The 27,246-nt window shown below is 38.1% G+C and overlaps 5 protein-coding genes across 5 annotated transcripts; 1 reads left to right on the forward strand and 4 right to left on the reverse strand.

The window, feature by feature from the left end:
* Positions 1-583: 583 nt before the first annotated feature.
* LOC128671130 (sphingomyelin phosphodiesterase-like) lies at positions 584-25,564 on the forward strand. The gene is made up of 11 exons (XM_053747338.1): positions 584-724; positions 1,210-1,361; positions 2,277-2,450; positions 2,748-2,903; positions 3,564-3,832; positions 4,270-4,378; positions 4,793-4,968; positions 22,422-22,613; positions 23,386-23,556; positions 23,891-24,068; positions 24,571-25,564. The coding sequence occupies exons 1-11, from the start codon at positions 658-660 to the stop codon at positions 24,907-24,909; spliced, it is 1,983 nt and encodes a 660-aa protein (XP_053603313.1). The 5' UTR covers positions 584-657; the 3' UTR covers positions 24,910-25,564.
* LOC135309744 (uncharacterized protein K02A2.6-like) lies at positions 5,212-8,762 on the reverse strand. The gene is made up of 2 exons (XM_064436049.1): positions 8,561-8,762; positions 5,212-8,162 (listed from the first exon to the last, which is right to left on the reverse strand). Exons 1-2 carry the CDS (start codon positions 8,572-8,574, stop codon positions 5,582-5,584), a joined length of 2,595 nt encoding a protein of 864 aa, XP_064292119.1. The 5' UTR covers positions 8,575-8,762; the 3' UTR covers positions 5,212-5,581.
* Positions 8,659-9,649, reverse strand: LOC135309751 (uncharacterized). Its single transcript, XM_064436063.1, has one exon. The coding sequence runs from the start codon at positions 9,496-9,498 to the stop codon at positions 8,659-8,661; it is 840 nt and encodes a 279-aa protein (XP_064292133.1). The 5' UTR covers positions 9,499-9,649.
* Positions 10,465-12,366, reverse strand: LOC128671132 (uncharacterized). Its single transcript, XM_053747340.1, has 2 exons — positions 11,380-12,366; positions 10,465-11,243 (listed from the first exon to the last, which is right to left on the reverse strand). The coding sequence occupies exons 1-2, from the start codon at positions 12,092-12,094 to the stop codon at positions 10,552-10,554; spliced, it is 1,407 nt and encodes a 468-aa protein (XP_053603315.1). The 5' UTR covers positions 12,095-12,366; the 3' UTR covers positions 10,465-10,551.
* Positions 24,933-26,997, reverse strand: LOC128671133 (ubiquinol-cytochrome-c reductase complex assembly factor 1). The gene is made up of 5 exons (XM_053747341.1): positions 26,903-26,997; positions 26,645-26,812; positions 25,999-26,277; positions 25,268-25,462; positions 24,933-25,087 (listed from the first exon to the last, which is right to left on the reverse strand). The coding sequence occupies exons 1-5, from the start codon at positions 26,927-26,929 to the stop codon at positions 25,007-25,009; spliced, it is 750 nt and encodes a 249-aa protein (XP_053603316.1). The 5' UTR covers positions 26,930-26,997; the 3' UTR covers positions 24,933-25,006.
* Positions 26,998-27,246: the final 249 nt, after the last annotated feature.

Here is a 27,246-nt window from a genome sequence, read left to right on the forward strand (position 1 = left end):
TCCTGTACGTACATTTATTTAAATAACTTTTAAAAATTCTTCTGCGTCTTTTCAACTATCGGGTGTAGAACTGTAATAGGCATTACCTCTTGAACAATCTTTAAGAAATTAAACGACCAACTGCAGCATTTTCGATAAGCACCGAAAGTTATTAGTAATTAATTTTGATTAATAACAGATGTTAGCTGATAATGACATTTATAGCTACCTTATCACTAATAGAAATGTATAGTAACTCTTGAACAATGTTTGAGAAATAAAACAACCAACTGCAGCATTTTCGATAAGCCCCGAAAATTATTAGTAATTTTGATTAATAACAGATGTTATATAGCTTATCAGCTTACATCTGTTATTAATCAAAATTAATAATAATGACATTTATACCTTATCACTAATAGAAATGTGTAGTGGGAATATGAACGAGATGAATACAGTTTTATTAAAACAAAAATGCATGTTTCACCTTACACGTTGTTATGATATGCATAATGTACTTGAAATATGTAAGTTTTAGTTAGCACTGATACAGCCCGCATTGATAGCGAAAGAATTCAATATTTAATAAGGAGATAATTGTAGGAAAACATGAGCTTAGCTTATAAATAAAAGAAGGTGCGTTGGCCCTAATCATTTGTTGGTGGACGAGGCTGAAAGATGGAGGTGTTAGCGATCGGGTTCATGTTGATATGTGCCAGCAGTGCTAGCAAATTGTTGTCGATAGGTGAGTAAAGATACTCTCGACTATTCTGTTTTTATATACTTGAAATCCTGCAATAAGATGGGCGGACGATATAACGAAAGTCGCAGGTGTGGCGTACGCGAAATGAGTCCTATTCTCAGCAGTGGGCGGAAAGGGGCTGAATGATGATCACACAATATATTGTTTAATTTCCTACTTTACCCCCTAAAGACAAGAAAAGAGCCACAGAGTGACTAGTGTGTTAACTAGTGTAGAGTAACGACATGTAAGTTAGATCATGAAGAGTTAGCTTGACTTCACATGAGATCTAATAACTCACAGTGCAAGTATAGTGTGCACTTGTCTTTACAACATTTGACACAAAAATGTTTTTGGTGGGATATATAAAATCCAAATAATCATATACCACTTTATTTGGGATAAGGGTAGACTGATGATGATAAGTTAGTTCCAAATCTACGACTCGTTTGATGTTCAAAATATTCTAATTATGGAATTATTTACAGACGAAACAGAGACATTATTCAAAAAGTTCGTATTGAAAGAATTGAATGAACAAGAAACAGTTACATTGCAGGAGTTATTTGAACTCCTACGGCTACCGAGATATGTGCCGATGACACGAAAACAAAAGATGGGTTACCCCACAACGCGAGCAGTAAGTCTTTTTTCATTATCTTAATCCTGACTCGTTATATCAATAATTAGGTGCAATTTCCGTCATTAATGAACACTATAACATACGTTAAATAAGTACCTATCTCCATACTTACTTCTTTGAGGTACTTACGATAGTCACAACTGTAACTGAAAATCGCCATTTTATAACGGCAGTCCTAAAACGGCAGTCCATTTTCATATGCTTTTAGGCGATTTTAAACACTCTCTAAGAAAGACGAGAAAAGAAAATATTTAAACTCTCACTCATTTATTTACGTAACTGTCAGCAGACTATCGAACACACGTTATCACGTAAAATGCATAATCAGCATTGCACTGTACTTTCGCTATAAGTTTAGCAATGCAAATAAAATTACTTTCACTGGCGTTGTTTTGAAGTTTGAATTGGCAATTTGAAGTTTGAATTTTTACAGTAAGGCCTTACTGTAAAAATTCAAACTTCAAATTCCGCTCATATAGTAAAAATCTAGTGGTAACTAGTCCCCAAATATAAATAAGTAGTGTATGTTAGTGTTGCTTCGATGAGGCTCCGTCCGCGTAAATTACATAAAACCTTCCACTATTGTAAAAAACTGCAAGAATAATCGTTTTTCATATCACTAAGGAGACAAACAGGCATGTGGCCTTCATCTGGAAAGTGGTCTCCGCAGCCTATAGATGCCTGCAATAGCAGAGGTATTACGCGTGCGTTGCTGACTTTTGACGTACAGACTTTTACCACAGTACCCTGTAATTATGATTAAAACAATATCGCGTCCCAATAGTACCTACCTACTTAGTTCTTTTTGTTTGGAAATAAGAACGACTATTGAAACACCATTTCACGTAACGTTAGAAGAATTATACTCCAAATTTTATCGCAAACTGTGATAAAGATATTACTTTTTTTCAGGCCTTTGCTCGGAACCTCGAATGCATAGCATGCCGCAGTATCTTCGCCGCGCTATTCGAAGGCGTGGCCGCCGGGCAGTCGGATGACCAGCTAGTGGACACCCTAACTACTCTGTGCACAGCCATGGGAATACAAACTCAGAAAGTTTGCAGTGGAGCTATTGAACTTAATCTGGTAAGTTTGTAAAGAGATGTCTCATGGAAAAGAAAAATCGAATCAGATAATTACAAGATGAGTAAACACAATGAAAACAGAAGCCCTCCTTTGATAGAATACCAAGAATATAAAGCTTGCAAGATTATCTTTAAACAGCTGTATGTGTATGTGTAACGTACGCCTTATGAGGTTGGCACATAATGTATTTTCCTTTTTATTTCCAGTCATACCTTCATAAACTAAAAGTGCATCTCTGAAAAAAGCAAAGCTAAATCCTTCGTCAGTAACACTTAAAGAATGTCTTATACATTCCAGCCAATAATCAACTACATAATACGCAACACGCCTGAAGCGACGCCATGGACATTTTGCGGGCTGTTGCTGCAGACGGACCTGGCAGACGAGTGTCCCCATGGGGACACGAGATTTGAGTGGCAAGTTGAACTGCCGGCAGTGCCCGAATCTGTCGTGGTAAGTTAATTCACTAAATATTTATATTTACACCTGTACCAATTTACAACATATATGTAAGTATGTGGTATCGCCATGGATATTTAGCGGATTGTTGCTGCAGACGGCCAAGACTAAATGGTGTCGGGGACGTACACGGGGACATGAGAATCTAGTAATAAATGGATCTGCTAACCGTGCCAGAAGCATTCGCAGTTAGTTACTTCAGTAAATAGAAATATAATTAAATTATATCATCCTATATTGAATAAAGAATTTTGAATTTGTATCAATTGCAGAATTCGAAACATGCAAGTTATCCTGTGGTTAATATGCGAGCTGTTGCTTTGCTGCAGAAGACACGACATACGAATATTGATGTTTTATCTGTGTTCAATTTCCGAATAATGATTTTCGGTAAAAAAAAACAAGAGTCGTGTTGTATAAGAAGATAAAATCGATAGCAGAGGATAGATATTTTTTTTACTAAAACGATTCCTAAATACTTGATGTTGTTTGGTGATACTAATTTAAACAACTGCCCCTAATAAAGGCCCGTGGTCCAACTAGTTGGACGGAGCAGTTGGACCACTGCCTCGAACTAAAACAATCACAATCAATCAACAATCCGAAAATGCACAAAAGTATTACGATTGAGTATAGTACGATTTAATATTCCAGACTCCTACTCTTGACCCGCGACCGCTGAAGATAGCCATCGTCACAGACGCCCACATCGACCCGATGTACGAGCCCTATGGAGTCGCCGATTGCGACGAGCCAACTTGCTGCAGATATGGCCAAAACCCAGCCCCGTTATACCGTTTACAAAGGGCCGTGGACGATGAGCTGTATGAAAGAACTGTGGTGGAACAAAACGGAGTTACGGCGCTAAATCTTAGTGTTGCGTCCGAAATGATTCGGCAAAGGGGGCTGTACTTAACTACAGTGTAAGTTTTATTTGTAACTGAGACTATCATAAAATTTAACATTTCCGCTTAACTGAAAAATATAATTATATTCGAAAGAAAATTACTTCGAAGCAAAGAATAAAAAAAGGGTCTCAAAAAAATCATTCTAACAGTATTTAACCCTTTGAGCTTGGAGATAATAAAGACAATTGAAAAACAATAACAATGCACACTGTCCGATCGGGCCGCGCATGACCTGAGGTCAATACTTATTACAATATTTCTACAAGCCCCGAAATTTCGGGATGTAAAAGTACCCCAGGCACTTATTCCAGGTTTATTGTACCCGTTTACTAAATTCTATCGAAATCAGATTAACAGACATCCTAAACTTTATAATAATAGACGGATACGACGGTATGCCGAATAATTTGTATAATTTCTGGCGCTGTTTAAAAAAATCGTCCCTATTTCAGTGCCAAACAAACCCCAGAACCGGCTGGATATTGGGGAGACTACAGAAGTTGTGACACACCTCTGTGGGCGTATGATGATGTTATCGACAGAATTGCTGAAACTCATAATGTAAGTAACAACTTATTTTTTATTCTCTCTCTCTCTCAACTGAGCGTTTTCCCGATTACTTCCTCAGCCGGAGCCGCGGAGGCTAGTGCGCTTATGGATAAAATCAGTTTTTAAAATACATGCTTTGACTTTATGACGAAATTCGATGTAACAAACACATGTAATTTTATTACGAAATCAACATCACGCAACTAAAAATTAGTCTTTAAATTGAAACTAGAACAAAATTTATTATTGTTATATTTTAAAAATATCACGCTTCGAACACATAATGACAATGAATATTACCGGGACGGGACTATGCACGAAACATTCACCACGGCGATTGCAAGGTCGTTGAAACGTCAGCAACATTAAATAAATAAGGTTAAAATATGTATTCAACTCATAGTTACATTAATTATTAATTTCCAGGACATCGACATAGTATACTACATAGGTGACACCATCGACCACGGAGTTTGGGAGACATCATTCGAACTGATTAATGACATGAATCGTCATTTGATAGAAAAAATGAGAACAGCTTTCGGGGAAAATGTACTGGTCGTCCCTACTATTGGTAACCACGAGGCTCAACCTACGAATCAGTGAGTATGAAAATGATGCATATAATTGACAAAATTTAAACGACGATCGCCAAAATTTTAGTTTCAATTCAATGAATAGGATACTGGCCTATGTACTCGTATAAAATAAATGAAACACGATAAAAAAAATTACACATAATGTAACACGATAAAAAAATGTCACATTGATTGATGTCGTTACGCCTTATTGAAGAATATGTAAGCAGGAATAATTGGGAGCACAGTAAAACACGTCTGGTCACTACGGAATTTATTGCGGAGATGAGTGCCTTCCAAAAATGACAATCTTAAATAGCTAATTATTACAGCTACCCACTTATACATATGTTACACCCTACCACTTAATTAATACTAAGGCCTTACATAACATTTATACAAAAGAAAATAAAATACTTCATATCTTAAATTGTTTATGAGCTAATCGATCTCAAAACCAAATCTTAGAGGTCGTTTTCTGACACGGGGTGGTTCTCGTCCGGAAGGAAGGTTCACGGGTGGTGCATTAGTGGATGTTGTCTCGTCAACCGGACGCTCCGTCGCTTGCGCACCCTCGCTTTCATATGTGACGTCACTATGACGACGCTCGGATGTAGTTAAAGTGTCTACTACCTGTTCAGCAGTTAATCTGCTCAGTAGTCGTAAGCTCTGCTTCGTTACCCGCGTCAGTAGAAGCAGATGGTACGTTTAATGTAGCAACTTGGTCTATATGCCTTTTTATGGGTGGATCTTCTTCCCTACCAATCAAATAATGTCGAGATCCCAATTTTTGTTCTATTGTACCCATTAACCACTTATTTTTCCCTGAAAAATTTCGAGCCTTAACTTTCTCACCTACATTTAAGTTCCTTAACATTCCTCCAGCACTATTCATCTGTTTTTGTTGCATTTTGTGAACCCTGTCTACTACCTGCCTGTCACCTTTTAAAAGATCTAACCTCGACCGAAGCTGCCTATGTTGTAACAATGACGCGGGTGAAACGCCAGTGGTACTATGTTCAACGTTACGATAAGCCATTAAATATGACTGGAGCGCTGCGTCTATATCAATTTTATCCCGCATTGCCTTTTTTACTGCCCGCTTACAAAGCTTGACGGCGCCCTCGGCCGCTCCGTTTGATGACGGGTGGTACGCGGCTGAAAAAGTGACCATTATACCGTTCTTACTCATAAAATCAGCATATTCCCTACTCGAAAACGGAGGGCCGTTGTCTGAAACAATTTGTCGTGGTAAACCAAAACGAGCAAATGTTTCACGTAATACTTTTATAACCGAACTAGCCGTCGTCCTATTCATATGAAACACTTCTATCCATTTAGTAGTCGAATCTATAATTACTAAAAATGTGTAACCCTGGATGGGTCCCAGAAAATCGGCATGTAACCGCGTCCATGGTTCAGGCGCATACGGCCACGACTGTGGAGGCGCCCGTGGCGGGGCAGACCCCTCTGCGACACACGTCGCGCAATCCTTACAAACTCTTTCAATATCGGCGTCTATCCCTGGCCACCAAACTATGCCCCGCGCTATACTTTTCATTTTAACAATTCCAAGATGTCCTATATGCATTTCTTTTAACAAGTTCTTACGCAAACTACTAGGTATTACCAACCTATAGCCCCAAACTACACAGCCCATGTCCAAATATAACTCATTACGGCGTGTGAAATAAGGTTTGAGTTCTGAATCAGTACAACTTGGAGGCCAACCAGATTGTATGTACCTCACTACTCTTTTAATTACCTCATCTTTAACTAATTCGGTTACAACCTCTTTTCGAGTAACAGGTAAAAAATCTTGAATAAATTTAATATAAGTAGCCTCAAGGTGGGGTTTCGGTTCTGGCCCAATCGGCAAACGGGATAATGTGTCCGCCACATTGTTCTCGCTGCGCACGTATTCAATGTCATAGTGGTAGCCCGCTAAGATCACAGCCCAGCGCTGCATGCGACTGGCGGCCATCACGGGTATGCCTGTTTTATCACCAAAAATAGTTACCAAGGGTTTATGATCCGTTCTCAATGTGAACTTCCTACCGTAAAGGTATTGGTGAAATTTTCTAACACCATAAATAATTGCCAGTGCTTCTCGTTCTATTTGTGAATAACTCTTTTCTGCTGTATTGAGTGCCCGAGATGCGTAGGCTATAGGCCGCTCGCCGCCCGGCGTCACGTGCGATATGACCGCGCCGACCCCCACACTGCTCGCGTCGGTTGTCAACAACAACGGCAAATCCGGCGAATAGTGTGCTAAAACCTCACCGGATACTAACATTTTTTTAATTTTTTGGAATGCCCTATCCCTTGTTTTATTCCATTCATATTTATTATCTTTTCGTAATAACTCATACAATGGTGACAAGACGGTACTTACGTTTGGAACAAACCTTGCATAGTACATGACCAACCCAAGAAAAGAACGCAACTCCGTCACATTCGTAGGCGCTGCGGCGTTTTTTATAGCCTCGATTTTCTCTGGGCAGGTATGCACTCCTTTTTCGCTTATTGTTAACCCTAAATATGTCACGGAGTCCGCAAAGAATGTGCATTTGTCTTTTTTAACTTTTAATCCACATTTCCTTAACCTAGAAAATACCTCTTCTAAAGTAGCTAAATGTTGTTTATCATCTAAACCGGTAATGATGACGTCATCTAGGAAAACCCCTACTTGGGGTAGGTCCCCAAAAAGTTGCTCTAATTTCCTTTGAAAAATGCCGGGGCTAGACGCTAGACCATATATCAATCTATTATACATAAATAGACCCTTGTGAGTGGTTATAACTGTACATTCTTTAGAGTCGTCCAACTCTAACTGGGCGTAGGCCTGTGATAAGTCAATTTTTGAAAATTTTTGACCACCGTGCAATTTAGTCAATAAATCCTCTACTCTCGGTAATGGAAAACGATCCACCTCTAGGCATTTATTTAATGTTAGTTTAAAGTCACCACATATACGTATCGTACCATCCTTCTTCATGACCGGCACGATGGGCGTTGCCCAGTCGGAGCTGGTGACGGGCGAGAGGATGCCGTCGCGCACCATCTGGTCGAGCGCGCGCTCGACGGGCTCGCGCAGTGCGTACGCCAGCGGTCGCGCGCGCAGGAATACCGGCCGCGCCGCGCTTTTCAGTCGGAATCCGACCTTGCCGCCCGTGAACCTTCCCAACCCGTCCTCAAACACCTCACAATATCTGGAACTGAAGTCCGACAAATTAAATGTTGAACTTTTAATATTATGACAATTACTCACAGGCAGATCGATACGTAATTCCTGGAGCCATTCCCTACCTAATAAATTAGTTTTGCCACAATCGACTACATATAAATCTAGAGGTTTACACTCTTTTTTATATTTAACTAAAGGTCTAATTTTGCCCACGGGGTGAATAATTTCTCCAGTATAATATCGCAACCTCAAATCGCTGTGTAACATTCGACAGGATGGAAATAAATAATTATAACAGTCATAACTAATACACGATATAGCACTACCTGTGTCTATCTCCATAGTTAACATTTTATCATCAATTAAAATGTCTATAGTGTATGGTGCAAACTTTTTTAAATTATACAATTCGATACAATTATTATTTACCTCTTCACTGTCATTATCCTCACTGTCGGACCTCACCCTTTGTTCTGAAAGGTGATGAAGCTTAGAATAACCACCTCTAAATTTTGGACACATCCTTTTTAAATGCCCCTCCTTGTTGCATACTCGGCACACGTAATATCTAAACTTGCATAAAGTGGCCTCATGTTGACCACCACAAACGTTACACCTCTTTGTATCAGGGTTAAAAAAAATGAAGAATGTTTTCCAGCCGACCGTTTATCGCTGCCCGCTCCGCTTCTGCCGCTCGCGCCAGCTCCTGTCTCCTTATCGCTCTGGCCACGATACATTCCTCCGTGCCAAGTACTAGTACGCCTCGCTCGGTTCCTCTCCGATGATCTCAGCTGATTCACTGATGTCGTTGGTAGTCCGTCACTCTTTCCGGCCCTCGTACGGTCCTCCACCAACGCCGCATTAGTTTCTGCTGTCTCCATCGCCACAGCCAGTCTAAACGCTTTTTCTAAAGTAATGCTGTCTTCCTCCGCAAATAATCTCTGTCTTATATTTTCATTTCTGAGACCGCATACGAATTGGTCTCGAATGTTCTCCTTTAAACTGGCAGACTCAAATTTGCAGTCTTTCGATAACCTTTTCAATTCTGTCAAGTAGTCCATCACTATTTCGTTTTCTTTTTGTACTCGCTGCCTGAATTTGAACCTCTCTGCTAACAAACTTGGCTTCGGTTGCAGATGTGCCTTCATGACCTTGACAAGGTCCTCGAACGACTTAGTCGACGGTTTGTCCGGTGTACACAAATTCACCATCAATTCATATGCATCACTCCCCATAACAGTTATTAAGGTAGCCACTTTCATTGCTACTTTCACTTCGTTCGCAATAAAATATTGTTCTAAACGTTCTACGTACGAATCCCACAAATCTTTCGTAACATCGAATGGACCGATCTTGCCTATCGCCATCTTGATACGCTTGTAGTCTCGACACGACACTTTTTACATATAATTATTTTAAGTATTTATTTCTTATTTGGTTTTATCACGCACACGTATACGTCCAATTATTTTTCGTCGCCACTGAAGAATATGTAAGCAGGAATAATTGGGAGCACAGTAAAACACGTCTGGTCACTACGGAATTTATTGCGGAGATGAGTGCCTTCCAAAAATGACAATCTTAAATAGCTAATTATTACAGCTACCCACTTATACATATGTTACACTTATCCCATTGATCAGAAAAAGTACTTAAATGATATTAACATGATATGCTTGCAATGTTTAAACGAGCGTCTTTAAGTACCTGTGTTCCGTTTTCAACGTTTTATTTCCATTAAATTCAATTTCGCGCGCCTTATCGATGTATTTGTCAAATCGCACCATTTATATGGTACTGCATTCAATTCTAGCCAATAGGAACGCGCGGTTCGCCGCCGCGCATGCGCAATGCTGCCGGCGCAACAAAACGCCATAGCGGCGGCAAGGGGAGATTCTTCTTCGTTACCGGCTCTTAGCGCGAGCGCATTAAAAAATATGTAATAATTGTGTTATCATATAAGTGCATCGCCAGTGCTCCTATATTTAAACTGGACTATTTCTATCGTTACCGAGTACTGAATTACCGTGTGTCAGGCCGGCCGGCAGGTGTTTAAGGACTATAATTCCAGTGAACCATATTCGTGAGGGATCTTGGGGTACAGCCGCTGTCTACGTGGTAAGTACGCGCAATATTCCTTATTGACATTACTGCCTGCAGTATCGTTATTTACTACTCCACCAAAACAATTAGGCACATGGCAAACATGGCGTCACTGTAGCTAGGGAGGGGAATATTCGAGACTCGCTGATACCTAGTATGAAACTGGTAAGTAACTATTGTGAATACAACTTAGTATGTGTATATTATAACTATACTTTATTTATTTTGGGAACAGAGAACTGTGTGTGCAAAGGAAATAATAAAACTCCTAATTGATTAAATGTACTTTATTTATTGGAATAATTTGAAAAATTGTTCTAATCAGAATCTAATTCTTCAATCCCTGACATTCTTTCAAAATCTGAATGTGATTCCAAATCACTGTCATCGCTGTCGTCATTTACATTTATGACTAACTCTCTTGCGTCTTCTAAACCTTGCTTTTCCCAGTACGCCTTCCGTAACCGGTCCACGTGATTAATTTCTTTTTTCCAATCGTCTTGCGTTATTGATTGTATGGCTTCCCTGGCTAGTTTTTCGATTTGTCTCTCTGACTGATCGACATTCTTGTCGGCGACTCTTTGTTTGACCAGGTTCCAAATGTACTCAATAGGATTGAGGTCACATTGATATGGTGGAAGTCTGAGGACTTCGTGACCGCTCTCCTCTAAAAGTTTGTCCACTAAATATTCTTTTTCCGGTCGGTTGCGAATTATAATATAATTCAACTCAGCCTTTGTCATTCGCGGGTCAAACGTAATGTTTCTCTCGCTCAGCCAATTCTGCATGTCTTGTTTACGAGCGGCCATAGTAGGAGGCTTATTTAATTGCTTGCTGTGGTAGGGCGCGTTGTCTATGACAACAATACTGTTAGGTGGCAAATTTGGAATTAGTTTTTCGGTTAACCATTTCGTGTAGTTTTCTGTGTCCATTTCGTCGTGGTAATCCCCTTTACTACTTTTACATTTGTATAATAAGTCTGCACCTTCGACGAACCCAGTCTCTCCTCCTGAAATACAAAGATATAAACATTAATAAACAGTGTAGTGACATGAACAATAGTTAAATTATTAAAGTAGAATATCACGTACGTGCAGAAATATTAATTATATGGAACCCTAATAAGACAGCTCATTGGGTATTACCTGCGTGAACGATTATCCAGCGTTGGCCAGCACTATCGTTTTTTCTTATGCCTGGGACCGTTTGACTTTGCCAACACTTGTTGACAGTGTAATGCGAGTGGACCCATGTTTCATCGGTAAAAATAACAGGTTTTTTTTCCGGGCCCAAGTCGTCGTTTTCTTTTAATCTTCTTAAGTAACGTGCACGCCACGCTGCTATTTCAGGTCTTTCTATGAGCACGTCTCGTTTTTTGGAGCACTTTTTGAATTTAAATCCCAAACTTTCTGTTATAATTTTTCGCAGGGTCTCTCTTTGACCAGGAAAGTTAAGATCTCTCTTAACAACGTTTAAAATTTTTTTCAATGTAGGCACTTCTTTGTACACGTCATAAAAGCTTTCAATTTTTGTTTTAATTGCACAAATCATGAAGTCATCAATTTCCAGCTTTTTCTTTTGTTTTCGCTTTTTCCCTGGAGTGGGTAATTTGACTGTCTCTGTTGGGGCTTCGCTTGACGTACCCGGCTGTGGTGAAAGCCTTAGTTTCTCCAAAACTTCTTTTTCCTCGTTTTTTATTCTGGCCAATGTGCGTCGACTAATGCCAGTAGCCGTACACACTCGCTTTTCCACTTGAGATATTGGAATAGCTATTCCATGCAACTTTTCTTCCTCAAAAAAATGTAATACTTTTAATATCATTGTCCTTTCGGACCCACGGATAGTTTTTTTCCTACCCATTATGAGGTTAACAAAAAATATCAACAACAAAAACAACACGGGACTTTTAAACAACACAGAATGAATTAATAACAATTATTTAACAAAAATTAACAACACAAACTCAACAAAAACCCAACTGACAACGAAAATTTTAGGAGGCGCGAAAGCACGTGGTGTAACTGCAGAGCGCGAGTACACGACTGCGCGTCACTAGGGAGAGCGCGGGGAGGTGAGACGAGGTACGGGCGCCGAAACCGCATTCCTGTCATGCGCCTAATTGTTTTGGTGGAGTAGTACCGGCGAATACCGAAAGGTATTTGATCCAGATGAGCGATTGACAAATCCATAATTTATCGCGTCAATTTGCAACATTCTTTTTGGTGCCGAAACCCGGGACCTTAAATACCTACCTTCAGTCTGCCTGCCAAATACCAATTTTATTTAGTAATCGTTACTTCATTTACCGTATTTCTCGCTGACTATACATACTAGTATACAGCATAACCAAATAGTTTCAATTACTAGGTAAAAAACAAACCTTGTTCCATTTTGTTGAGTGTAGTACCTACATACCTACCTAACAACCGTACCGAGTTCATATTTAAATATGGCGTCCATCGTATTCTAGAACATTTGTTCAGACGAATATCGTATATACCTAGTCGTTTTATACTGATTAACACAAAATTATTTACCGTTTTACCGTTTGCAATAAGCAATACTATTGCAAAATTACCGCACCATAATTTGTGTTGATATTTGTTATAACTCGACTACATCGTTCTAACCGCTTCCCAATTCGCAGTCCTTATTGGGATTTACCAAATTTTATTTCGTTTTATATTCGAAATAATGTTATATCGTAACATTGTAGTATCGTATTTTCAATGACTTTCTGTGTTCTCAACTATTATTCATTTCAATAACGAAACGTCGCCGACGCGTCATCATTTTGTTGTGTCGTGTTATTGCCTACCGCCCCAACGCCACCGATAGTCCCTGAAGAAGTTAGCTACTAACATTTTATTCAAATCGAACTTTTTATTGTTGATAAATAGTTTATTATAGTTTTACATCGCAACAATGTCTTATTTAACTAGACGCAAATCGAAACAGAATGTTAAAAAATGTGTCGAAAATGTTTACACTATTAATAATTTACCAAGTTTGCGACGTAAACGAACTATATCCTACAATCGTATAACCAAGGCTTTGGAAATAGGTAACTTAGCCAATACCGACGAATCACAAATCGAATTGTTTCTTTCCTATTGTCATGAGATAAAAAATATAGCCGATAGTTTTCATGAATCTCATTTTGCTATTTTAGACCTTCTTCAGGATGATACGGATGAGATTTCGGACGATATTCAGGATCGCTTCGATGAATTGTATTTTCAAGTTTTATCCATTCAACGAAAATTCGAACAATATTCATTACAACGAATCGATACTTCGAAATGTAATTCATTGACCGGCTCGCACAGTGGAAATATGCGTTTACCAAAAATTTCTTTGCCAACTTTTAATGGTGCGGTTAAGAAGTGGCCTGAGTTTATTGCTACTTATAATGCTGATTCATGAATCCACCTTGTTAAGCGATATCGAGAAATATCATTATCTCGTGTCAGTTTTGCGTGATGATGCCCTATCGTTAATTAAAACGTTTCCTGTCGCAAGTGAACATTATTTAAGTGCTTACAAAGCTTTAAAGTCCCGTTACGAGGATAAACGCGAACTAGCATTTACATGCTGGCGCGATATTTTGAATATTAATTTTAAAACTTCGAACGCTCAAGATTTTCGACGCGCCTTAGACACGATCGACGAGAACTTGACTATTTTAAAAACGTTAAATTTACCTACCGATAAATGGGATTTTGTTCTTTGCTATAATGTTCTTGCCAAACTCGATAATAAATTAAGACGCGAGTTTGAGGAAAACCACACAGATATCGAGCTTCCACAATACAGTCTTTTAAGGGCGTTCTTACACTCGAAGGGCGCAGCCGCAATTCGCGACACTCATTTTGCGGCCGTCACCAATAAAACCGCTAATGTTTCAAAGGAGACACCGGGAACTTCACAGAAATCACAGCGACATAACGCTACTCATTCTCTCGTCGCTCCCGCCGTCACTACAAATAATGAAGGTGCCGGTGACAAAGCAAATCAAGCTAAATCTGCTAATTACTCAGGCACGTCACGTTTGATTCGTAAATGTGCCTACTGTCGTAACGAACATCATATCTCGGCTTGCAAGGATTATCTGGCTAAAACCGTTGATGAACGCATGGCTGTAGCTAGCGAAAAGAAATGGTGTTATAAATTTCTTAACGCTTCTCATTCAGTGCGAGACTGCACATCGATATTTTCATGTCGTCATTGCAAACGCAAACATCACACATTACTTCATCGGGAGCAAGCGGCAAGTAATTCCAGCTCCACTAACAAACCGACTAGCTCAACGGCCTTAGTAGCTAAGGATTCATTGGCGCAGTCTGACTCAACTTTAAATTTAACCGTTTTACTAGCAACAGCTCTTGTTCAGATTTGTGATGCTTCTGGTGAGTTTCATTCATTCCGTGCATTATTTGACACAGGTAGTCAAAATAATTTCCTTACAGCTCGTGCTGCTCAACAGTTAGGGTTGGAAACTAAAAGTGGCAACATCAACCTTTATGGGTTAGGAGGCCCACCTGCTTCAATCAGTGGCGTGGTGGAGTGCGATATTGGTACCAACCATGACATAAAATTTCGTCTCGAAATGTTCGTTATAGCGAGCATTTGCGGAGATCAACCAGCATTTAGCAAGGCTAAATACGACGGGATGGGATGATGTCAAGACATTACCGTTAGCAGATCCTGGTTTTGACATTCCTGGTCCAATCGACGTCTTATTAGGTGCCGACGTCTTTGCCGAGTCGCTCCTTGAGCAACGACTGAAAGGCGGTGCCTCTCAACCGCGTGCTTTCAACTCAGTTTTCGGCTGGCTTCTACTTGGGAAGTCCAGACTTGCATCGTCTAGTCTACTTGGAGTAGCACCTCCTATTGTAGATAATAGTTTAAACACAATCGTTCAACGTTTCTGGGAAATCGATAACGTTCCACATTCTTCCCGATTAACCCCAGAAGATCAACTCTGTGAAAACAGTTTTCTTAACAATCACTACCGTGACGAGACAGGAAGGTATGTCGTGTGCCTCCCCTTCAGGGACAATGACGAGCCCGTCTTTGAAGGCTCTCGAGTGATAGAAGTTCAACGCTAACGGAGGCCCGTGAAACCAAAAGGCAACTTATCGCCCTTTTTGGTCTTGGTTCGTTTGAACTCCGAAAATGGATAAGTAATCGACCTGAGCTTCTTAGCGATTTGCCCGCAGAAGCGTGTCTTTCAGAAGCTTTCACTTTTACCGAAACTGAAGATACCACGGTTAAGGTTCTGGGCCTTAAGTGGGAGCCTGCTTCAGATTCATTCGTTTTTAACGTGAATTCATCATTTCTACCGTGTACCAAGCGAACGATTCTAAGTAAGGTCGCCAGAATTTTTGATCCTCTCGGGTTCTTGTCCCCTTTGACAATTAAGGTCAAATGTTTACTTCAAAGGCTCTGGGTTCTTGGCCTTTCGTGGGATGAAACGCCCTCACCGGAAATCATAGCCCAATGGGATGACTTCTCTTACCAACTTCCACAAGTTAGGGCTCTTAAGGTTCCACGTAAGTACGCTATCGACGGCGCTCAATCTTATGAAATACACGGATTTTGTGACAGTTCAGAAGCAGCATATGGCGCTGTCATATATCTGCGTGTTATCGAGTCTGACGGCTTCATTCGCGTTTTTCTCATTTGTGCAAAGGCTCGTGTAGCTCCTCTAAAACGCCAATCGATACCTCGCTTGGAGCTTTGCGACGCGGTGCTGCTCGCAGACCTTGTCAAATTCGTCAAGGACTCGCTACGAATTCCTATCCACGACATTTATTTGTGGTGTGATTCAACCGTTACCTTGGCCTGGTTGCGTGCTCCTTCTTCTCGCTGGGTAACATTTGTCGCAAATCGAGTAAGCTACATTCAAGATATTGTCCCGACCGAGAAGTGGAGGCACGTACCTTCAGCCACAAATCCCGCAGATGTTTGTTCGCGTGGACAATCGCCTCAGAAGTTGCTCCACAACGCTCTATGGTGGGCGGGGCCAGCGTGGTTGTCTCAACCACAATCTGAGTGGCCCATCGATAATTCAAAAAATCGTTTAAATGACAATATGGTTCTTGTTGAGCAACGTCATCCCACGGTTCTCGTTTCAGATAAAATTAACAATAATAGTCAAACATCTCTTATCGATCTATTATTTGAAAAACATTCTTCTTTAGACAAAATTTGTCGCATCATCGCCTACATTCGTAGATTTTATAATAACATGCGTAATACTGTTCCGCGAGTAGATAGCCTTTTTATTACAGACATTGAGCGTCATCAAGCTTTATTAATTATCGTTAAACAGTTTCAGAACCGCTATTTTTCAGACGTCATATCAATTTTACAATCACGAAATCAGCTGCCTCGCATCTTTCGTAAACTAAGCCCCTTCTTGGACGAGCAGGGTATACTCAGGGTGGGCGGACGCCTCGCGCGCTCCGGTCTTGAGTTCGAACATAAGCATCCCGCATTGTTGCCCAAGAAAAGTGCGCTTACATCAGCTGTAATCGAATCGATTCATCGAAATAATTTTCATCCAGGTCTGAATACTACTTAAAAAATTCAAATTCATTTATTTTGTGGACATAAATAACACAGGTTGTTAATGGTGTTGTGAAAATGTACAATATGTCCCGCCATTGGGCATACAAAATTAATTAAAATAACATAGGTAATTATACTAATAAATCCAAGAATGTACATGCATTGACAAATTCTATTAAGTCATTATATTAGTTACAATTAATTTATATTAATGTCAAATTGATAATAAATAAGGTTAAATTGATATTAAATAAGGTCAAATTGATAATAATTAATATAAATTTTAAAATTTTATGTGCAAAAGTATTTACAATTAATTAATAATTTATTTTTAATAGTCTATAAGGAATTCGTTAATAGAATAATAAATAGGCCTTTCCTATAAGTAAATCTAACAACTTTTTCTTAAATATTTTACAACATGCAGTATTTCTTACATCACTAGACAAAGAGTTATATAATTTAGGCGCCATAGCAAATACGCTTTTATGTAGAAAAGTAGTGCTACATTGTTTAAGATAAAGTTTACCTCGACGGCGGCCACTACTTACTGATTCAAACAGGTGAATATTGTGTTTGACAAACATAACTACTTCATAGATGTACAGCGACGGTAGAGTTAATATTTTCAATTGTTGGAAATGTGGTTTGCAAGTGTCACGTTGGTTTAATTTGCAAATGGCTCGTATGCATTTCTTTTGAGCTACAAATGCTTCATGCCATTTGGTCGCATTACCCCAGAATATAATTCCATATCGTAATGTGGAAGCAACATAACCATGGTAAGCTGCCAGCACAGCTGCTTTATTGGCAATTTTGCGTAGCATATATAAAGCATACGAGAATTGATGCAATTTTTTAGAAATTAATTCAATTTGAGTTCTCCATGTCAAGTCATTATCAATCATTAGTCCTAAAAATCTAGTAACACTTGTTTCCTGTACAATATGGTCATTATAATTAATATTTAATGTCATAATATTATTTGGTCGTAATTTAAAATTCATTATAGTAGTTTTATTTAAATTTATCTTAAGATTATTTTTATTTAACCAATCAATTATTGAAATTAGACTATCATTAATATTATTTTCGATATCATGGATTGTACCATTATTATAAACCACAGTACTATCGTCTGCAAATAATGACATTTGATGAGTTGTGGACTGAGGGAAGTCATTAATATAAATGATAAAAAGCAAAGGTGCTAGAACCCCGCCCTGTGGGACACCATAATTTGCAGTTATATAGTCTGAATAGTATGTTTTTTCGATTCTTGATCTAATATCAATTCTTGAAATATGAGTTGACTGTTTTCTGTCCTTTAGATACGATTTGATTAAATTTAATATATTTCCTCTAACTCCATAAGCAAAAAGTTTATTAAGTAGCACTTCATGATCTACATGATCGAAGGCTTTGGTCATATCCATGAACATTGATACCGCTGGTTTACCATTGTCCATATTATGATGTACTTTGTTCAGAAAATTAAAAATTGCAATATTAATGTTTTTGCATCTACGAAATCCCATTTGTTCTTTACAAAAAGTGTTATTCTTTTCAAAAAACTCATTAAAAGAGTTATAAATAACTTTCTCGAAAATTTTTGAAAAAATAGACAATAATGCGATCGGTCTATAGTTACTAACATTGGTATTATCGTCTTTTTTATATAATGGTTTAATGATGCATATTTTTAATTTCTCTGGAAAAACTCCACTTTCGATACATTTATTAATAATGTCACTCAAAACGGGAGCTATAATATGTGCCACTTCCTTTAATACACGTGTGTGAATGCCATCATATCCAGTACTATTAGTGTTTTTTAGATTCATTATAATTTTGACTAAGTCCTCCGGTATGGTTGGTTTCATGAAAACAGATTTACTGGACTTATTATTGCAAAATGTTTTATTACATTTTGGTTTCGATTCATTTCTTTGAGCTATAGTTGCATAGTAATTATTGAAATGATCCGCTATTAATTTAGGGTTTGTTGTGTAGTTATTATCGATATATATTCCTTTTATATAGTTTCTAGGAATATTAGCTTTTAATGAATTAATAATTTTCCATGTGGCCTTTGATTTATTGCGATTTGTATTTATAAAATGACTGTTTTGCGCTTTTTGTGTTAATTTAATAACTTTTTTATATCTTTCATTGTATTGCTTAAGTTTTACTTTTGTTGTTTTATTTGGTTTTAATCTATATTTCCAAAGAAGATCACGCCTCTTTTTACTACATAGTCTAATTCCTCGTGTTATCCACTTTGGTTTAACCTCTGTAGTAACTTTACACTTGATAGTCGGGAAGCATAAATTATAAAACAGTGTAAAAAGATTATAAAAGCTGTCAAAACTTTTGTTCGCGTCATTTGATTTAAATTAATCAGAGAAACTTAATGCACTTATACAGTTTTTGAAATGGCACATATTATCTTGACTATAATCACGTTTAAACGTATACCAGTATTTTAGAACGCAAGTTTTTTTAACCGGACAACTCATCAATTGGGCAGTGTGATCTGACACACCCAGATCAATTATTTCAAATTTGCTGCCACGTATATTATGCAAAATATTGTCAATACAAGTCCCACTTTTAGGCCTTGTAGGTTGATTTATTGCAATTTTTAAATTGAATTCGTTGCTCAGTCGCTGAAAGTTTAAGGAAGTTAGAGAATCTTGTAGAATATTTATATTAAAATCTCCACAAATAATTATTTTCTTGCCATTATTATAGCCAAACAATTGCAGTACTTTGTGAAATCTTTCAAAAAACATTCCCACTTTGCTTTGAATTGGTGATCTATATAAACATAATACAATAATTTTATGATCTACCAACTCCACCGCGCAACATTCAAAAATATTGGGTTCACAGAATTTATTCACAATATCTAGCTGTTTGTAATTTATGTTGTTATGAACCAATATACACGACCCGCCATGTCTATTGGTTCTAGCATAAAATGAACCTAGTTTAAAATTTGGTATGTTAAGAAAGCCTACATCACTAGACATCATATTGTGCTCTGTAAAACACAAGATATTTATTTTATTCCCATTGTCATAGAAATTGTCTAACCATTCAACAATAAAATCTGATTTACTAATTAATCCGTCTATATTTTGGTGTAATAAATTTATTGTATTATATACGAAAAAAATCATGATCTTGTTCCGTCATAGATTTTTGATTTGGTGTCGATTGTAAAAAATTTGCAGATAAAGATGTCAAAGTGTTGTTTGGAGAACTAGTCCTGTTTGATGTTTCAATATGATGTATTAGTAACTTAAGATTTTCCATAAGATTTCCATTCACTTATTATCTGATATTACAACAGTTTTGGATACTTGCTGCGAAACATACTATACGACATCATCTCTCAAAATGTTTAAGATGTTACCGTCTGAATCCCAAACCTCTGCAACCATTTATGAGCGATCTTCCGGCTTTTCTGGTCAACCAAGCCAAACCTTACTCAGTGGTCGGTGTAGATCTGGGAGGGCCTTTTCGAATCAAGCTTGGACCTCATCGTGGTGCAAAAATCGATAAGGCATACTTATGCTTATTCGTATGCTTGAGCACAAAAGCGGTGCATCTTGAGGTAGTTTCCACCCTATCGACCGACAGCTTCATCGCGTTTGCGGCATTGCGTCGCTTCATTTCTCGTCGCGGTCGCTGCAATGTTATTCATTCTGATTGTGGAACCAACTTTGTTGGTGCAAGTTCACAACTAGCATCATGTATCGAACAAGCTTCGCATGCGGAAAAAATTGCCTTTAAACTAACGTTCCTTCAGCTCCTCACTTCGGAGGTGTGTGGGAGATCCAAATTAAGGCAGCAAAAACACACTTGTATCGTATTGTTGGCGATCAAGTCCTAACATTTGAAGAGCTTACCACCCTCTTTACTCAGATCGAATCCATTTTAAATTCGAGACCTTTATGTCCATTGAGCTCGGATCCAAACGACTTTAATGTTTTAACGCCTGGTCATTTTTTAACGCTGGAACCTCTTACAGCTGTACCAGATCACGACTATACCAATATCAAAATCCAGCGACTCAATCGATGGCAACTTATTCAATCTTTTCAACAACAATTTTGGAAGCGTTGGAAAAGTGAATATTTACATTCATTAACTCAACGAGCAAAATGGAACAAAGACTCAACACCGTTAACCGTTAATTCAATGGTACTTATTAAGGAGGATAACCGACCTCCTCTTCAATGGGCACTAGGACGAGTTGTTTCGTTGCATCCTGGCCCTGATGGAGTAGTTAGGGTGGCAACCGTTAAAACAGCTAAAGATTCCTCATTGAAGAGGCCTTTAGTAAAACTATGTCCTTTGCCATCCATGTAATCTACTCAACTTTCTTAGCTTAAGTTTATCGTAGTTTTAGTTTATGTATCGATAATTATCGTCATTTTGTTTTATGTTAGGAAAATCCTATTGGTATTTTGGTGGGCGGAATGTTCCGTTTTCAACGTTTTATTTCCATTAAATTCAATTTCGCGCGCCTTATCGATGTATTTGTCAAATCGCACCATTTATATGGTACTGCATTCAATTCTAGCCAATAGGAACGCGCGGTTCGCCGCCGCGCATGCGCAATGCTGCCGGCGCAACAAAACGCCATAGCGCCGCAAGGGGAGATTCTTCTTCGTTACCGGCTCTTAGCGCGAGCGCATTAAAAAATATGTAATAATTGTGTTATCATATAAGTGCATCGCCAGTGCTCCTATATTTAAACTGGACTATTTCTATCGTTACCGAGTATTGAATTACCGTGTGTCAGGCCGGCCGGCAGGTGTTTAAGGACTATAATTCCAGTGAACCATATTCGTGAGGGATCTTGGGGTACAGCCGCAGTCTACGTGGTAAGTACGCGCAATATTCCTTATTGGCATTACTGCCTGCAGTATCGTTATTTACCGGCGAATACCGAAAGGTATTTGATCCAGATGAGCGATTGACAAATCCATAATTTATCGCGTCAATTTGCAACAATTTGCCGTGAAAGTAAAACAGACAGACAGACTTTCGCATTTATAATAATATGGATAAAGCGGCAGTATTGTGGCACATCTGCCTTGTATCTTATCAGTAAACTATGCAGATTAAGCAACTTGAATAAATCTATGCCCGCATTTATCGCGAGATTTTAAATTTCGTAAAAAAAGTACTACCAACGTAGTTGGTTGGTATTTATTATTGAAATTGATTTTTAGAATTCATCAAAGCTCGGCAGTTTTTGCGAAATTGAATGACCAACACAATTTATAGATTGTTAACCTGTCAAATGCGGATGCGCAGATCTGCTCAAGAATGTATTATTTAACTATTGTTGTCTGGTGCTTCCGCATTAAGGCGTTAAGCTAGTAGGGCCGGAGGCTTGGACTGGAAAAAGTAACCTATGTCTTTGGCTTTGCAACTCACTAATATATGTTTTTGTTGCAACTACGTCTACAAAAAATCACAATAATTCATTGCTCCGTTTTAACAACACATTTTATTCATAATATGTGTTGTCAAAACGGATTTTTATTATGTGAAAAAAGTTACTTCCAACAAACTTTTTGTTTTTCATTAGATTCGCGCCCAACCGTGTGGTTGGTGAACTGAACACGACCTGGTTGTACGAAGCCCTGGTGGACAAATGGGGTCCATACCTGACAGACGAAGCGAAGGCGTCTCTGCTCGAACGCGGAGAGTTCTCGGTGCGCCCGCGGCCCGGATTCAAAGTCATCACGTTAAACAATAACATCGCCTATAGGGATAACTGGTAATTAATACTAGCTGTTATCCGCTGCTCCGCCTGTAACCTATGTTTGACAACAGGACTTTAACTATGTCTATTCCAAGTTTCATTTCATCGGCCCATCCGAGAAAAACAGACAGATTATCGCATTATTTATTAATGCAAATTTAGAATTAGTACAGCAGATATATTTACTCTGTTACCGATGCAATCGCAGGGGTTGTGAGGGGGAAGAGGCAGTTTCCAACGATCCATATGACGTGTTGGGTGCTAAAGCTATTTGTATATTTTAGCTAACGACGAAGAATGAGAAAATCACTACATAGTATAAAACAAAGTCACACCCGCTGTCGGTCCCTATGTATGCTTAGATCTTTAAAACTACGCAACGGTTTTTAATGCGGATTTTCTAATAGATAGTGTGATTCCTGAGGAAGTGTTAAGGTATATAATTTATTATGGTTTTACCCGAGCAAAGTAGTAAATTATATATCTTAGCCCGATTATTAACGGCAGCTTTGGAAGTATTTTAAATACAAAACAATATGAGCTACTACAACATGTACATTGTAAAAAAATGTAAACTCATATTTTTGCAAATAAATAATCTTTGTCTTTGTCTTAACATAATTTTCCACAGTATGTCTATAAATAAATCAGGGCAACACTGTATGTTTAACAACCAATCTTGACCATTCTATTAGGTATTGCAATGGCAAAAAATGTAGTTCGTTAAAAACCCGTTATCATTATAGACAGACTGTATTTCATTTAAAACATCGCCATTTATTTCCAGGTGGTTAGTTTACGACCCAACTGATGCCAAAAGACATCTAGACTGGTTGGTCGAAGAGTTGCGCCAGTCTGAACTGGCCGGGGAGAAGGTGCACATTCTCGCACATATTCCCCCAGGAAGGGCGGACTTCACACATACCTGGTCTAGGGAATATAGCAGGATTATCAACCGGTAGGTAACGTGTCGGGTCAAGAAATTAATTTTTGACAATTAGCTACAGAAAGAGAGCAATGGAAGGGTCTCCACTGATAAGATATTCCGATTTCGAAGAAAATGTTGACATTAATTGTTTCCTTTTACAACAACAGCGGAGAATTCGCTAGCGTTAGTCTTAAACTATATTTCGAAATCGAAAACAATACATTTTCATAAGAATAAAAGAATAGAAAAAAGATCTCGAATGAGATGATAAAATTATACTAGTCACCATCATATCAGACCTTCTCTACCCACCACATAGACCTATATTGTTTTTAAAAATTATTCTCTAAATTATTTTTCCTAGATTTTCATCAATAATCGCGGGTGAATTCAACGGCCACATGCACTCGGACCAGTTCAAGTTGTTCTACAGTTCTACAGATGGCGCCCCAATCGCGGTCGCGTGGGGCGGCGGCGGCGCCACTGCCTACTCCAATTACAATCTCAACTACAAAATTATGGATTTCGATACCACAACGTTTGTATGTATGACAATAAACATCTACACTTTTTCTGGGAGCTAAAACAAAAAATACATTATAATCAACAAGCGAGCTAAAACAAAGTCGTTTCCCGCTGTCTGTCTGTTTCTATATAATCTTAGATCTTTGAAACTACGCAACTGATTTTGATGCGGGTTTTTTAATAGATAGAGTGACAAGGGAAGGTTTATGTGTATAATATTTTAGAGTTTTATTCGAGCGAAACCTGGACGGATCGCTAGTTGAAATCCATTTTAGGTCTACCTCTAGCACTATATCCAGTCTCATAAAATAAGTGAATACTTATGGCCTTGTGCCTAAGCGGGGTGTAAGGACACCCTTGAATGTAACCGAAAGGTAAGAAATAGAAAAAATATATCATTCACAGAAAGTCTGATTTCTGACCTTAATGAATACGAGAACTGATGTCCGCCTATAATCCTTTTGTTGTAAGTACTGTTACTTTGACAAAAATAATTCTAATATATTCGAATATTTATAGGAAGCAACAAGCATGGAATGCTACACGTACAACGTGACGGAAGCCAACCTGACGCCCAACCGCCGCCCGCACTGGTTCCTACTCTATGACTTCAAAAACTCCTTCGACTTGCCCAACCTCTCCCCTATCTCCATAGACAATCTAGTCAATGCTATGGCATCTGAAGGCTACTACTTAGATTTATATGCAGCATACTATTCTAAATTAAGTGACACACGGTGGCCATATTGTAATCAAAACTGCAAAATTGGCTATCTTTGTGATATTGTTATTACAGAACTATGGAATCGACAGAAATGCGAAGAATTAACCCAACGTTACATGAATAGATTACAATAAATATTGAAAATGAAATATATGTATATAATTAATATATGTATTTACATATTCAACACTAACTAAAAACAGATTAAATAAATTATGATTAAATTGTAAACTAATTATCCAGTATACTTAACCATTTGATTTCAGGCTTCCATTTTAAATCTTGACTAGGTATTTTGTCTAATCTAGATATCTGAAAAAAAGAAATTGAAGCTGTGAACAACATCTAAAATGGTGATAAATTTAAGTGTATTTGCGTAAATTTTTTTGGATATCCGTATCGAGGAATTTTAAAGATTCTACCACAAAGTGTGTGATGAACAAAGCTGCAGATGGAATCTAGTCAACATCAACAGAAGTTCCAAAATCTCACCTGATGTCTTACAAACTTGACAATTTTCTCTACATGCTCAGCATTTGTGTCCGGTGATAATGAGTAGAACCTCCTCCAGATGGCAGCAGCGAGAACTCTATCATCCTCAATGCCTTCATCGTAGGCTACCAGTGCCGCTTGGAATTGTTCTGATAGTTCAGACACTTGTTTCCTAGCAATTGCTGGATTAGCCCCCTGTAAATGCAGTGGAATAAGTCCATAAAACTATAATAACTGCAAAAGTTACGAGATGGATTGGCTCAACAAAGCAGCAGTGCAGACTCCTCATGCGGAAAGGGCACAGACAAGAGGCCTAACTGTGGAAAATAGTCCACAATAAGTACCCAATACCATAACAATCCATCCAGTAGATTTGAAAGAAAAAGTAACAAACATACATAATACACAAACACATTTATAATATTATTATATATAGGACTTAATTAAGATTAGGATTATATGGATTAAAACTAAATGAAAGTTTTATCTTTCAATCTTATCACAGACTTGGAAGCCACAATACAATTCCCAAGAAGGGTTGAAGTCAAGTGGCCTCTTGTAAAATTACAGCGAAATCTTTAAAATTTTAAGGTTTATTCCTTACACTGACCCTGAGTTTCGTGGTGACAGCCCCAAATGTATGACTTGTCTCACTCCCCAGTCTGATGATCAATCTGCCATGTCAACATCAAATATTTTGCTACTAGGTACCATTATAAAAATCAATTTACCTCTAACAATTTAATTTTATTTCCAACATCTGCCCACAATGCCTCTATAATACAGTTCCTCACAAAATAGCCATCTCCTTTGACATATTTCTTCTTTTCTGTCAAGGCAGCCGGCACATCCTCGGCCATGTAGCGTACCATAAGCATCCAAACATGCAACTCTGTTATACTGAACCAGGACACAAAGGTATCAGGTAGATTTAACTCCTTAAACCACTCTTTGTATGCCACTTTGTCAGGAATACTTTCATAAAGAAAATATCCTGTGAGTTTTAAACGCTGTAAAATTTGAAAGATTGTTTTGTTAAATAAAATGGCAATACATGAAGGATTTCGAAAATTAATTACATTTATTATAGTGCTAAAAATAACAATAAAATGTTTCATTAATGGCGACCTTCATCTACACACCTATTACAACTTTTCCATGACATTATACATTTGGATCATTTTATTGCCATAAAACTTTCTTTACCATAACAGGTGGTGCCAATAAAAAAAATAAACATAATAAATGCATGAAATATTTTGATAATGAATTAATATTTTTGTGTATAACTAACTAAAGGTCAACCCACTAAGATCTAAATATTCAAAGATAATCTAAAGCTTAAACGTAGATATGTAGGTAATACAAGAAACTTACAGTCCTCGATTGATCCATCCATCCCACAGCATTCATAAACTTTTTGACGTAACTGTCCTCTATTGCTATAGATGCTCGATGCCTTACATTACTAACGCAAAGTTGGTTTGCGATAATGATAGGCCTTGCATAAATAAATTTAATGGTGGGTTGCTGCCGTGATAGAATCTGTAAGCAGTAGTTCATGCATTTCACAACGACCTAATTCAACATAACCTAACATTTTATCAACATTAAAAGAAAAGATAAGCTACATGCCTGTAAAGTTCTTCCAATGCGATTCATTTTCAAAAAGTCTCTGAAATATTAATTGATAAAAGCTTAAATGATTTTGTTTATGTAATTAATTCCTTATAAATACACCTCACAACAAAAATGTCTGTAATTATTAACAGTGACAGTTGGCGCTGGCTTATCAGTTGACATCAATTGACTTTGACAGCTCAAAACAGCTGATTTAAACATAACAACTCGGTCGAGCTAACTGCGCACCTCGCTGGAATGCGCCGTCACGGCCGCCAGGTACGCAGTTAACTCTATCGGGTTGTAGGTACCTATCTAGATCACAAAAATGTTGCAGCCAGGGAGCCAGCCGGCCAGAC

This window comes from Plodia interpunctella, chromosome 7 (genome assembly GCF_027563975.2).
Source record: "Plodia interpunctella isolate USDA-ARS_2022_Savannah chromosome 7, ilPloInte3.2, whole genome shotgun sequence".
NCBI lineage: Eukaryota > Metazoa > Arthropoda > Insecta > Lepidoptera > Pyralidae > Plodia > Plodia interpunctella.